General features: G+C 58.7%; 1 protein-coding gene across 1 annotated transcript in view; it reads right to left on the bottom strand.

The window, feature by feature from the left end:
• Positions 1–2067: 2067 nt before the first annotated feature.
• ZNF787 (zinc finger protein 787) overlaps positions 2068–14501 on the bottom strand; it is a 34614-nt gene continuing 22180 nt past the window's right edge. Inside the window, 4 exon segments of the mRNA XM_037818872.1 lie at positions 2068–3255; positions 3258–3297; positions 3299–3807; positions 11256–11344. Coding sequence (XP_037674800.1) covers positions 2726–3255; positions 3258–3297; positions 3299–3807; positions 11256–11344 — 1168 coding nt within the window. The 3' untranslated portion in view covers positions 2068–2725.

Genomic DNA, 14501 nt, shown 5'->3' with positions numbered 1-14501 from the left:
TCCAGAGCCATGTGACATTACAGTCTATTGTTGAAGCCAGCTGGTCTGTGGCACCTTATTACAGCAGCCCTGACAAAGTAAGACCTTGCTCAGCTTCACTTGCCCTCCATTTATTGTTCTATGCAATGGGGTGAGCTGGTCCAGAATAGGGTCATTGTGAAGACTCACCTGGCAAGTTCCATGAGAAGAGATGTTGTTTTTTGTTTATTTGCCTACCCTAGCACCCAACAGCAGGTGCTCAACAATATCTGTGAAATGAATGAGGGGTGAGTGAATGAATGCATACAGCACACATGCATGAGGAAATCAACGGATGCTATGATGTGGTGTGAAAATGCAAGGAAAGTGCTCTTCAGCATCGTCTACCAACTTTACCACAACATCAGTGTTTGTTACATCTCCCAATTTAAAATTCTGTAGAGTCCCGGGCCCTATCAAAGACAGATTAAATGGAAGAGAAAGAAAGGGAAGAGAGAGTGTAGTCCGGGCCTCTATTAAACAAAGCCCCCTATATCCTTCTGCTCATTAAATCTTAAGCGAGCACAAACACATAATAAATGCTCGCTTCTTGTTCCTCCCTTCTCAATAGGAATTATCAGGCTTCACCTCTCTGATATCAATCTATTCTGGGGCCATGGCCCCCAAACTAGGATGGACATCAAAATCACCTGGAAAACTCATTAATATGCAGATTCAAGACCCTTCCCTTGACTCATGGAATCAGAATGCAGGGGATAGAGCCTGGGCACCTGCATTTTTAACAAGTTGTTCTGGCAACTGGAAACTTTTTTTTTTTACCTGACCCATTTGCAGATCTCTTGGGCTTTGTGGGCCATGGTCTTCCCCAGTTACTCTGCAACTGAGCATTCACTCAAGAGTCAAAATCCACAGCCTCCACTACTGGCCCGACCAGCTGAAAGGGGAAGCCAAAAGATGTCCGGTCTTTATATCATAAGACCCTACTGAGAAGCCACCCCCAAGCACAACAGATATTCCTGTCTCTGGGAACAGGTGTGTTAGTCACACTCACTCACACACACACACACACACACACACACACACACACACACACACGCATCTCCAGCCAATTTTTCCATCCAAGATAAACACCCAGGCTGCCAGATCTTCTGATTTTTCCCAAGAGATGCCAGAAGCCCAGATTTTTATGTAACATCTCCTGATTCAAAATCCCGGCACAAAATCCCAAGGAGACAGAGGCTGATTTCTGAAAACAAACATTACTAATGTGGGCTTCCAAAACCTTTGTTTTCTTTAATTAGGGCTAAAGAGAAAACTGCAAACTGGCAGCCCATAGACTACCAGGTGTTAATCCACATATTCAGGACTCAAACTGGAAATCCCACTTCCTCTTTCAATTCCCCATCTGCTATTTAACCTGTTCCCAGAGGTAAGAAAGACACTGAGTCCACCTTCTCCAGCAACTCCTACAGAATAACGGTTGCTCAGCCATTTGAAATCTCTTCGAGGACTCTCCATCTGCCACAGGGCAGCACACTGCAGCTTCCCCAGATCCAAGGGACCCCAGCTGTGGGTTCCGGGAAACTGGGATTTGCACCCAGGGGCCCCATCCAGGGCTGCTGCAGTGATTCCAGAGCCATGGCCAGCAGACACACAGCCCAGTGCCTGGAACAAACTCAACATCCTCATCCTCTCCCCACACCCACCCCTCCAGTTGGACCCCTGCAGCAGAGACAACAGTCTGTCCACTGGGGTGGCTGGGGAGTGCTGCCCAGCTGCCTCCGCAGGGAGCTATGACCAATCCAGTTAGCAGAATTGGGCAGGGGGTGGCAGGTGCCATTTCCAGGCCTCTTGCAAGCTGGGTGCCCCTCCATACTCCCTTCCCCCTCCCTCAGTTCAATGCTGAGAGGACCTCAGGGGCGGGGGAGGGAGGGAGGAGTGGAGGCCCCTCGATGGTCTTGGGGGAGGGTCGCAGGATTCTCCACACAGCAGCCAGCTCCAGGCCGGACCACCTTGGCCTGGCGCTGTGGCGACCCCAGTGGGCACTCTCCCTTCTCCCTCCCATACTCAAGAACCACACAGAGCGCGCACAATTGGCTAGTGCGATTTATTGCCCCCGGCGCCCCTTCCCACCTCGCCAGGCCGGGGAACGGAGACGGGCATCCCATTCTCTGAGGGCAACCCTTAAACGGGCAGTTTCTGCCTCCTCACTCCTTCGCCACCCCCAACCCAGGACGGGGAGAGGCGGCTGCACTCGGGCTAGAAAAAACGGGACACGCGGGGGGGAAAATACTCCGGGGAGAGATGGGTCAGCTGGGTGGGTGCGATTAAAAGAAAATTCTACAAGAGAAAGGGGCTCCTCTTTCCCTTCCCTCCCTGGGACCCCTCAAAACGGAAAGGGCCAGTTTCTCTCCATTCCTTGCAACACCGGACGGCGCCGGAAGAGGAAGAGGGAAATGACCTTCCATATGTGGCATTTGCTGTCTCTTGGTCTCTAAAACTCGCTCACGCGCGTCGTCTGTCTCCGGCTCCCAGGAGGAGACCCCGGGAGGGGCTGGGAGAGGGCCGGGCGCAGCGCAAGGTCCGCCCGCTCGGGCCCCCTGGCACCGCGTGGGCCGCAAAGGGAGCGCAGGGGAGGCGAGACGCTGCGGCCCCCGGTCCGTTTCTCCCTGGGTCTCCGGGTCTTGCACCAGCGGTCCCCGCCAAGCCCGAGGGGCCCTGCCCGCCGCCCCGGGCTCGCCCGCCCCTACCGGCCCTCCCCGCGGCACTCGCCGCAGCGCCCGCCGGCAGCAGCCTCCTCCTCCTCCACTTCCTCCTCCTCCTCGCCCGCAGCCCGGTAATAGCTCTGTCCGCAGCTGCTGCAGACCGAGGGCGCGCCCACGGCGTGGATCTTCTTGTGTCTCCGCAGCGCCGCGCCCTGCACGAAGCCCTCCCCGCACTCCACGCAGATGTGGGCGGGCTCCTCGCCTCCCGCCGCCCCCGGCCCGTCCCCGTGCTGGGCCCGCTGGTGGGCCAGGAGCCCGGCCCCGTGCCCGAAGCCCTTCCCGCACTCCACGCACACGTAGGGCTTGGGGGCCGGCGCGCGCCGCGACCGAGGCCCGGGCGCCTTGCTTCCCGCGCCGGCCATGGCTGCGGCCGCCGCGGCCGTCGCCCCCTCCCCCGGCGCGCCCACCACGATGATGCCCTCGCCGTCGCCCACCGGGATGGCGATCTCGCCGTCCGCCGCCGCCGCCTCCTCGGGCGCCTTGGCCCGCCGGACGCTGGCCGCCAGCACCTGGCCGCCACGCCGGGCCCCGAGAGCTCCGGGTGCAGCCGCAGGGTGGCGGGCGAGGCTCTTGGGCTGGCTGAAGCCGCGGCCGCAGCGCGGGCACACGAAGGGCTTGAGGCCGCTGTGCGAGCGCCGGTGCTTGGCCAGGCTCTTGCTCTGCGTGAAGCTGCGGCCGCAGTCGGGGCAGGCGTAGGGCTTCTCGCCCGTGTGGATGCGCTGGTGCTGCATGAGGTTGGAGCTCCAGCTGAAGCGCTTGCCGCACTCGGAGCAGGCGTAGGGCTTCTCTCCGGTGTGGATGCGCCGGTGCTGCACCAGGTGCGAGCTCTGCGAGAAGGTCTTGCCGCAGTCGCTGCAGGCGTTGGGCCGCTCGCCCGTGTGCGTGCGCTGGTGTCGCGTCAGCTTCGACCAGTGGCTGAAGCTCTTGCCGCACTCGTTGCAGATGTAGGGGGCGGGCGGCCGCGGCCGGGGCGGGGGGCCGGCTGGGGGGGCCGTGTGGGGCGGGGACAGCTTGGTCGGGGGCCAGCTGGGGACGTCGTCGTCATCCATGATGAGGATGTCCACTGGAAGGCAAGAGGGGAGGCGCGTCAGAGGCAGACTAACCAAGGGGGACCGCGGGGGTAGGCTGGGATCCCGGCTCCCCAACCCCCGCCCCCTCCGCTTTGCATGGCCTTGTGTACGGCTTCGCCCGCGGGCCCTCTGTGGGCTCCCCGGGCGCACCGGCCGCGAGCAGCACCTGCAAAGGCAGCGCCCAGAGGTCCCCAGCCTCCTCCATGCCCTCCCCTCCTGCTGTCCTCAGCACCGATCATTCCCTGACGTTTCATTAAATATGTGTCCTGTCCCCCTGCCAGTTGAGACCTTGCACTCCCACTAGAACACCTGGAGCAACACCTGGCCCACAGGAGGCAGCAACGTTAATTTAAAGGTTATCTACGTAAAAAAACATGGGTGAGGGACGGAGACCTGGAGATGACCCAGGAAGAGGAGAATCTATGATGCCAAGGACAAGGCAAGGCAGGGGCCTCCCGGCAGGGGCTACCCCAGGCTCATCTCTGCTGGAGGGGAGGGCAGGCCTGCAGGCGGCCACTCCACAGCACGACCTTTCCCACGACCCCGTGACCTTTCCCAGGGGTGCACAGGGCGGAGTGTGGCATCAACTCGGGGCTCCAGGAGGAGAATCCTGGCTGCAGGGTGGAGCATGGAGGGCAGGGAGGGCCACCAGACCCACTAACAGGAGCAGAGACCAGCAGGAGAGCACCTCCCGCCCACTGACCCACAGCAGACAATCTCACGCCGGCTGGCTTTGGGGCCCTTTCTGCCCCCGGCAGGCGAGGAAGGCGTGTGGGGCCTTGGCCTCACCAACCCGCAAACGATGACATCACCACTTACCAGCTGCCCAAGAAAGCCTTTTACACATTTTGCACCATGGCTGGCCCTGAGCGGTCAGTTTCTCGGGGGTGTGTGAGAGCCTGCCTCCTTCCCAAGTTTTCCAGGAGTCTGGCAGACAGATCTGTGTGCACCTGCGACTTCTGCACATTTCTTTCCAAGTGTGGATCACAACGGTAGCCTGCAGAACTTTGTTTCCTGGCTCCTTCCCATGCTAGGCTGTAAGCTCCCCCAAGGCAAGGACTGGCCGGGTGGCTACAGATTTAACTAAGAAATTCAATCACAGCCCAGAACTACACAGCCAGAAAGTGGCAAAGCCTGATTGCAAACACAGCCTTCCCGAGCCCTTCAACCACTAAAGGACACGTTGGGGTTAGTGCTCCTCAAAGTGGGGTCCACAGACCCGCATCACCTGAGAACACGGGAGACACGCAAATTCCTTAGCCCCACCCCAGACCTACCAAAGCAGAAACTGTGGTGGGCGCAGCCCCCTGCCCTTTAACGCACCCTCCAGCTGAAGCTGAAGTTTGAGAACCACTCCAGGACAAAGACTATTAAAATATGGCCCTTGAATTACCTGGGAGAGAAGAAAAACTCCAGAAATCAGGAAGAAAAAAACTTTTGAAAAGATGACATGGAGCCCATTTTGGTGTCAACATCAATCAGGATATGGAGTGAGGAGCACATTACTTAGATGTGGAGCTAGAGAGGAATGAAAAACTGAACCCTGGGGAACTCTTTACCTCCAGGCAGCATGACCCAGGACGGAAGGGGTGAGGGGAAGGTGACAAGCTTTCATCGTAAACGGAGACCAACTATCTCATTTATTCCAAGCGCTCACACTCCTATGATTAAAATGTTTTTGTTTTCAAAATTGCCAAGAAAGAAAACATAACGGCACCACAGGATTCAGCTATGAATGATTCTTACACAGTCGTGACGACAGAAACCCTGAAGACTGACAATCAAGACCCGCAATACACCAGTAACTAGATCAGGGTTTGGGGGGCTGCAAGAGGCCAGCCCTGCCCCTCCCCGGAGCCGCCAGGCGCCCCAGGCTTCCCCAAGGAAGAGCCGAGGGTGATGAATGGCTGCGGCCTCTAGAAGCAAGACTTGGAGGCCTCAGGCAAGTTCACTTTTCTACATGGCTGGTTTACCACACACACGCACTACATTTTTTTTAATAGGTGTTAAACATTGTTAAACAGAAGAGGCTTTATTTGGGAGGCGGGATTCTTGTTCAACTTGCCGATCCCTGGGCGCTCTGCAACTGTCTGCCAGCGAGGCCCCAGGGATCCCAGCGGACTCGCGGCCCTCGGGCTGGAGGTTCTGCCTGCACTCCCACCGAGCAGCCAGTGCAGAAGTCGCTCGGCTTCTCTGTGGAGGGCGGCTGACAACTCCCTCCCGCCCGTACAACAGCCCAGGAATTCCCAAGACAGCAGAGCACAGGGACAAGCACAAAGGAACCCCTCGATAAAAGATTACAGAAACAACGATGATCCTTTTCATAAGAGCTCAACTGGAGGGGGAGGGGATCCCCGATGCCAGGCCCCACTCTAAGCCCTTTCCGGGGATCATCACATTTAATCCCAAGGAGATGCTGTTGTCTCCCTTGCTTACAGTAGGCCTGGGTTCAGCCCTCCAGCCTCGCCAGCCCGTGGTTCCTGAGGCAGGTTCCCACCCCATCCGGGACCCCCAGTCAGGCATCAGTCTTATGTGGTGGCGTTTCACCTTTTTACTGTAGAATGCACGGCACACACAGAGAGCCATACAAACCAGCGCAGAGCTGGGAGGCTGCAGGGAACCCCTCACACCCACCACCCACCCAGGGCCCTCCGTGCCCAAAGTACCCGTCCTCTGACTTGGCCAGTCATCACCCCTTGCATCTCTTTATGGCCTCATTGCCCACGAGTGCATCCCTAGATGCTTATTTTTAAATGTTGATCTTGGTGTCTTCTGAGCCTCTTAACCCACTGGTCCCCCCAGTGGCTCCCACACGGCCTGCTGGTGCCGGCTGCACACCACCGTGCGGTTCAGAGATGCCTCTGCCCGCTCTCCCGTCTTCGCTCCGGTAAGCTGGACATGCAGAGGCTCGGGTGGACTCCGGCCCGACGCCTACAGCAACCCTGAGGGTGGGATCTGCTCTCTCACGAGGGGACACGGTACTTGCTTGTCTCTCCTTCTGTGATGTCAGCCGCCGCTGGGGCTCAATGCCTAGACCCATAAATTCATCGAGGTGGGAAACAGTGCTCTTCTACTGTTTCTTTTTCATTTATTAGTGGGAATAACTTCCAGCAACACCTCCTGTCATGGGGATTGGTGCCCAGCGGTGAACTTCAGTTATGCAGGATAAAAGGTCATCTCTCCCCTTATTCACCCATTTTTCAAGGTGATGAATTGGTTCTCTGTCTTCCTCCAAAGGTAACCGAACAGCAAGTCCTTTCTTAACGTCATCCTGAACTTCTCTGACGGCTTCCACCTACTGCCTCCGGCCAGGGCGCTCCCTGCAGGGCTCCCGTCCCTCTGACATGACCCAGTGGCCTCTGGCCGCTTCCCGGCTGGGCTCTAGCAAGAGGCTCCAGGTTCGCCTTCTGCAGTTCCTGCACCGTTCCCGCCACCGCCCTGGCTCCTGTCGGTGGGAAGCGGCATTTCAAGACGAAATTGCTTTTTAAATTTAATTTTTATGTACTTCAACTTATTTGTATTTATACTTTTATATATTTTCCCGTCTGTCTATTCACCCACCGTCTGGACCGCTTCTCTCTGGACACCCTGTAGCTGACGCCCCACAGGGGCCCGGCCGGCCCTCCCCGCTGCCGACCCCAGACCACTCCCCTGCTCCCCCCGAGCTGGGGCCAACAGGAGGAAGGCACCCAGAAGGGGCAGAGCAGGCAGCGGCCCTGGGCAGGGGTCTCATCCCCTGGGATCACCGACCCACCGTGAGACGGTGGCGCAGTGGTCACGGCAAGCCCAGAGCAGCCACCCTGCCGAGCTGGGCCCCCGCCCGCCTCCTGGCTGCCTCACTCCGGGCAAGCAGCTGAGCTGCTCTCTGCCCCGGGACCCTGTGAAAGATGGGGTTCAGCAGTATCCCCACCTCACAGAAGGTGGCTGGCAGCGATTTCTGGGCACATGGGCAGTGCTTGTGAAGCGCTGGCTCTTACCAACACCACCATGAGCTTGAAGAATCTGAACCCACTTCCCAGACATATTCAAATAAAATTATAAAACTTCAAAGGCTTCACAAATAACCCGGGTAAATCAATCCAGTCTGAAAGAAGGTGACTTCTCAGTTGTTTTTAAGTCTAACATTCACTGAGCAAGCCCTCGCAAAACCCCTGTGAGCCAGGCAGCCTAAAGTGCACGGTGGGGCCAAACCAATGTAGGGGATCGTGACCAGCATCTTTTAAACAGGAAATGGAAGGCGGGAGAAGAAAAGGAACGGTCAGCATGCACTGCTTTTAGCAACAGTGAGGAATGTCCTGAAGACACTTTATTTCAGTCGCACACACAAACACACGGGTGTGCTGTGTGTGCACGTACAGCAGGTGACAAGGCGAAGTACACCCGGTCACAAGGCTTGAAGGACACGGCAGGTAGCACAGCACCGACCTACTAATCGACGCAAACGGATGGAACTGAGCCCCGGGGAGGAGGCGCCTGCCCCAGGCCAGGGACACACCAGGCTCGCAGAGGCACTTCTGCTAGGGTGCCTTCCCATCAGCAAGGTGGGCGCACCTCGGGGCAGTAAGAGACTAAGAGACGGCAAAGTTCAAACACTGGTAATTGTGTTTGTTTGGGGGGAGGGGGCATGGAATCTTTTGTTCAGATAAAATCTCTTGCTGAAGCCCAGCCCATGCCCTCCTCCTGAGCACCTGGGGCCCTGCCACCTAACCCAGGTCTCCAAGCGACACCGAGGCAGCCCTGGCCTTGGGGTAGGGGGCACGGGGCCCTGGGACCTGGGACGGGTGAAGAGGGAGGCCGGGCCCCAGGCCCCCCGCGCCTGCCCTCCTCCTCACAGCAGCTGCAGGAAGCTTCCTAAGACTCCCCAGGTGGGCACCGCACAACACTGCTGGCTGCACCCACAGGTGCCCCTCCGGTTGTGGAGATGCCCCAGCCCCACAGCCGCTTTCTTCCTGTGCCCGTCTCACCAGCAAGACCGAGGCCAGGGGCTTCGGGAAATCACACCTGTCCCCAACAGAGGAGACGCCCAGGAGAAGCTCCTGTCTCGTCCCCATCACATCCTTCCCGCCTGAGGGTGGTTTCCACAAGGATGTGGCGGCTGAAGCTGAGGCCGAGGAGTTGGGGGGGGGCTAGAACGAGAGCAGAGAGGATGACCCAGAGCCAGGATGTGGGTCCCCAGGGACTGGCTGAATTAGCCAACCTGGAACCCCCCTCCAGGCCGGCCGCCTGAGGCCAGGACATGGGGGTGCTCCGTGACCTGGGACAGCGCTGAGGGCGTCGCGGATCCCGAAGGCTCCCCCGGCTCCGGACGAAGGCCCAGCTCCTGACCTTGCCTAAGGGCCTGGAGACCCTCCTGCCTCTCGGTTCCTCAGACTCCTCACTCAGTCCACAGCCGGAAGCTTCCTCCTCCGGTGGGATCGGATCCTCTGGTTGAACGGTCCGAACTGGAACCTCCTCCAGGAGCACCCACACAACAGAGCTCAGCCGTCCACGGGCCAGGCAGTGCCAGACGTCTCGAGGGCAGTCCAGGACCGGGACCGAGGGGGCTCGAGAGCCAGCCGGGGAGACAACGCAGAGCAGATGCAGGCACACACCACGGCGGGGCGGGCCACGCTCTCGAATGACCATCTTCCTAGTTCACCTCTCCAGGGCCCGCGCCCCGCCCCACAGGCCATCTTCTCCGTGGGTCTGCTCCACAGGTCTCCACGTGCTCTGAACAGGCAGGAACGGTGCCGTGTGTCCAGTCCGGGGTGTGCAGGGCGCAGGTCGGGGTGCAGGACAGGGCAGGGCTGGCACACGGCAGGGGGCACCACGACCTGGCAAGACCCTAACCCAGCCCAGCCCAAACAGCTGGGACTGGGCTCCAGGTGGGACCTGCAACGTCCGTTATTAACTGGGCGACACCCCAGGGCTCCACGGCTTGAGAAGTGCCTCCCCGGGAGGTTCAGGGAGCTGCCCAGTGGGGAAGACACTTCCAGCAGATTCGGGGGGTGAAGTGGGGGGCTGGAACCGGGGTAGACACTGGGACTGCGGGAAGGGGAAAGGGACAGGGCAGAGGGGCTGAGCAAAGGGGACTTGAGACCCTCATGTCCTATTTAAGGGCTTTACAGAGAACAACTAATGAACTATGGTAAAATCAAAAATTAACTTACTCAAAGACTACATTTTGGAGACGACTAGGGAAATTTTAATGCAGACCAGGTATCTGATGATATTAAGGAATAAATCTGTCCTATTGGATGAAATCACTGTTTTGTGATTTTGCTCTTGTAGAGGAAGTCCTTATCTGCTGGAGAATTTATGGACGAAATGATGTGATGTCTGGGTTTTCTTTAAAATACTCCAAGAAAAAAACAGCAAGCAAAAGCCAATGAAATAAGACTGACAAAATGTTGTTAACTACTGCAGCCGAGTGGTGAAAAGCAGAGGCTCCTTACGCTGCTTCTACACAGGATTCAGAGTTCCGTGAGGAGGAAGATTTTTAAATTAATTTTCCGGGAGAAAGGGCAAGGACACGAGGGAAGAGGGAGGGCGCAGCCGAGGAGGGCGCCGGGGTTCTGTGCTCACTGCCTGCACGGCCCGGCCGGGCTCGGTGCCTCCGTCTGCTCTTTATGGGCGAAGCCGAGACTGTCCCGGCCCCTGCCTGCAGGGAGCTCGCGTCCATACTCCTCTGGAAAGGTGACCAAGGAGCTTTTTAGAATCCATCCCCACCTGTCTGAGTCCTCATCATCCCCCTCATGGATGGCTACCGTATTCCAGCACAGGGGCTGCCACACTGGGGCCCACCGCCTGGATTTATAAATAAAGGTTTACTGGAACACGGCCATGAACGTGCACCTCTGTGTCGTCTGCAGCTGCCGTGTGAAAACGTGGAGCAGCACAAAGACAGAGGCCGCGTGGCCTGCTAAACCGAGAACGTTCCCATCTGGCCCTTTCCAGCACAGATTCGTAAAATCAGAAGTCCACGCTTTATTTCCGGGGTCTGGAGATGGCCCTCCTCTGAAGGGCTCTGGAAGTGAAGATGCCACAGGGAATTCGGCCTTTGGTAAGAGGCCTTTGGAGGAGGCCATGGGGGGCTTTCTCTGTGAGCAACCCCCAGGCTGCACGCAGTCGGGTTTCAGTGGACCCAAATGTTCTGTTTAAAAACAAGCAAACGAAACGTGCTGCCAGCATCTAAAGAGGCCCGGCCCTCCTGAGCAGCAGCACGCGCCCGCTCTCTGCATCACCACAACTCGCACCCGGCCTCTTCGTTATGTCACCTCCCCAGCCCCCCACCGCGTGGGCCTCTCCTCGTTCCACAGAGCGGAGGGGCTCGGCCGAGGCACCCGTGGTCTTCAGAAGAACAGGTGACCCCAGAGCCACCGGAGGGGAAAAGGGGTAGGAGGAAGCTTCCGGAAGCAGAGGAAGCCGCAGCCCAGCGGGGGGGCTGCCAAGGCCGCCTCACCTGGGTTCTCGTGGCTGGCCATCTGCTGGTCCTCGGAATCCAGCGGCCCCGGAGACCAGGCCTCTTCCCGCAGCTCCATGTCTGGGTCCCTGTTACAAGGGGAAGAGACAGAAGGACAGAGTTTACTGGGTGTCCCTACAGACCAGGGCCCCAGAGGGCAGAGCCCAAGTCAGTTCACACTGCTGCTCGGCCCCCGCAAGCAGCACCCAGGGCCTGGCAGGCAGAAGGCGCCGGTGGAGAGCCGACAGCCCAGGGCTGGCCAGTCCAAGGCCACGCTCAGGCTCCAGCCAGGCAGCTGGGACGCGTGTCCCAGCTCCACCACACAGCCTCCGTGCCTCAGTTTCCCCACCAGCAAAACGGAGGTTCACGGAAGTCCTGGCACCGCAGACGTGCCCCACAGATGTGCCAGGATGTTTAAACAAGACATAGCACGTGAAGCTCTTACTACAGAGCAGGGACCTGAGTTCATCGGCTGTAACACGAGTCAGGCCTTTGCCACCACACACTCTCCAGCACCAGGCAGACGGCTGGGCAGGGCCCTCCACAGGGTGGGAGCTACACGCAGCAGGGGCTTTACATGCCAGACGCTGTTCTAAGACTAAGCCTTTTACTGGACAATGTCATAAACTCACACACGAGGCTGAAGCGCGAATAGAGCCTCTGGTGAGTATGTGGTTCGTCTAAAGGAGTTCACATTCCAGATTCCACCTTAAAACACAAGTGAATTGAGCAAAACTCAGTGGCACCAGGCTCCATGTACTCAGCCCACAACAACAGGGCCCAGGACCGCAAGAATCTCCACCTGGGTCACCGACGATCAGACGGGTGGTGGAAGTCCCGGCGGCCCATGAACCAAGGAAAGGTGGCACAGACGGGACCTCTGTGGCCACGGTTCCAAACACTGGGATGTCACGACCCAGTGAAGTTTCAGGACAGCTCTGAGGGGGTGGCATAGAGAGGCCAACCTTTATAGCCAAAAAAGGGCAGTTAAAAAACACACAACACCCACCATGGGCAGTGACTGCTGGGCACTTACATGCCAGGAACACCCGAAGCACCGTACATGACCAGCCACTGAACCCCGACCGGCCCACTGAACCCCAGCTTTCAGGGCCGGCGAGTGACAAGCCCCAAGGCACTGCCTGGAGTGGGGGGACTGGGACCCGCACCCCAGAGCCCACTCCTTTCTTTCTTTACAATATAACAGCTTTAAGGAGATACGATTCACCCACTTCAAGTATAACTCTATCCATCACCACAATCAACTTTACAAAAACCATCACCCCAAAGAGAATCGCTCTGCCTATCAGCAGTCGCTCCCGATTCCCTGCAACGTCCCCCTGCCCCCCGCAACCACTAACGCACTTTCTGTCTCCATGGATTTGCCTGTTTTAAATGCCTCATGCAACATGGGGCCTTTGTGTCTGGCTATTGCACACAACGTGACATCTTCAGGGTTCATATGTGTTGCATTGTGCACCAGAGCTGCAGTCCGTTTTACAGCTGAGCGATGTTGCAACATGTGGATGGACCGCATTCAGTTTATCCGTTCACGCGGGATGGGTGTGGGGGTCCGTGTGGACAAGACGCATTGGTTTCTCCGATCATCCAGGATGGGTGTGGGGGTCCATGTGGACCGGCCACATGCGGTTTCTCTGTTCATCCGGGATGGACGTGGGGGTCCGTGTGAACTGGCCACATTTGGTTTCTCCATTCATCCAGGATGGACATGGGGGTTGTTCCCACTTTCCAGCTACTGTGAATAAAGCTGCTGTGAACATCTGTGCACAAGTTCTTTGAGGACGAACATTTTCATTTCTCTCAAGTAGACACCCGGGAGCAGATCTGCTGCCAGCTGTGGGGCCCTGCAGCTTGCCCAGTGACCAAGCCTGCATCCTGCCACCCTCGGCCCAGCCTTTGGAGAGACTGAACCCCCAGGGCAGGCAGTGTGTGGTGGGGGGATGCCCAGAGAGAAGCAGCAGTTATTCAGCAGTCCTGGCTTCACGTCTCAAAACACAACCTACCGGAAGCCCACACCTCTGCTCCTACCTCAGGTGACATTTGAACACCCAAGAGGAAGGGCAGGGCCCAGCGCCGCGGCCAGTCACCCCACGCAGAATGCAGGTGGCCGTAAGAGAACCTCTGACCAGTTTGCAGACTGACCCTTGGGAATGGCGGGGCATCTACTCCCCTGAGCACCACACTCCTCCTGGGAGCAACAGGCCACACCCGATCTCCTGAATGCCCCCAGTGACAAGGGGCTCACCACTCTCCAGGCACCACTGATGCCTCCAGCCTGGTGGCCTCTGCTGCTGTCCCTGGGTCTTGTGGGAGCCCAGGGAACGTGCTCCTCAGTTCATGGGATTAATGCCAGGTCTGTTAGGTGGAGGCTGGGGGAGGTCCCACAGGCCGGGGAATGTTCTAAGCCTTGCAAATCCCCAGCTCACTTGGCCCTCATCACTGCCCCCCTGCATAGCAATCACTTTGTTCCCATTATGCAGATGATGAAACTGACGGGCAGGGAAGGGACTGAGCTGAGATTTGAACCCAGACTTCAAGGTCTGGCGTCTCTGCCGGCACCGCCACCTGTGCTGCCCCTGCTATCTCCACCCCAGGGCCATGTGCACAGGCCCCTTCCCCACGCGGAGAGGCAGTTGCCAACGTCTACTCGAAGTCCTGCCTCTCCGGGGGCTCCCTCAGTGGTCGCTGCAGTGCGTCCGAGAGCCCGAAGTGGGGGTAACCAGGCAGACCCCGCCCTCCCGGACAGGGGGCGCCCACTCGCTCAGCGGGTGTCAGTGTGGGTGCTGACCGCGGGCTCAGCCTGGAGCCCCAGCAGGAGGGAGGCGAACGGTCCCCGCCCGTGGCGGAGACGGACCCCCAGGCGGAGCAGCGTCCCCGCGCTAGCAGAGGGTGGGACCCTCCGTCCTCCCGAGCTCAGAGGCGAGGAGTCGGGGCACAGAGGAGCCGCAGCCAGGGTCACACCACGAGGCCTGAGGGAAGGAGCAGCACCTCGTCCCAGGGAGGCAGGGGGCCGAGAGGGCCGGGGCGCTGCTGCGCACCCCTAGGAGTTTGCACAGGAGCAGATGGACGCCGAGCGAGGACAGCCCAGGAGCGGCGGGAGGCGCGGGAGAAGCGGAGGGCCAGACGAGGCAGCGCGCCGAGCCGAGCCGAGAGGGCGGAGGTGAGGCGCGGAGGTGCGCGAGCGGCCGGCCGCAACAAGGACGAGCTGTGGCGGCTGCGCGGCGG

This window comes from Choloepus didactylus, chromosome 27, assembly GCF_015220235.1.
Source record: "Choloepus didactylus isolate mChoDid1 chromosome 27, mChoDid1.pri, whole genome shotgun sequence".
NCBI lineage: Eukaryota > Metazoa > Chordata > Mammalia > Pilosa > Megalonychidae > Choloepus > Choloepus didactylus.
Note: the sequence above shows the minus strand (reverse complement) of the source record. Positions and strands in the feature narration are given on the sequence as shown.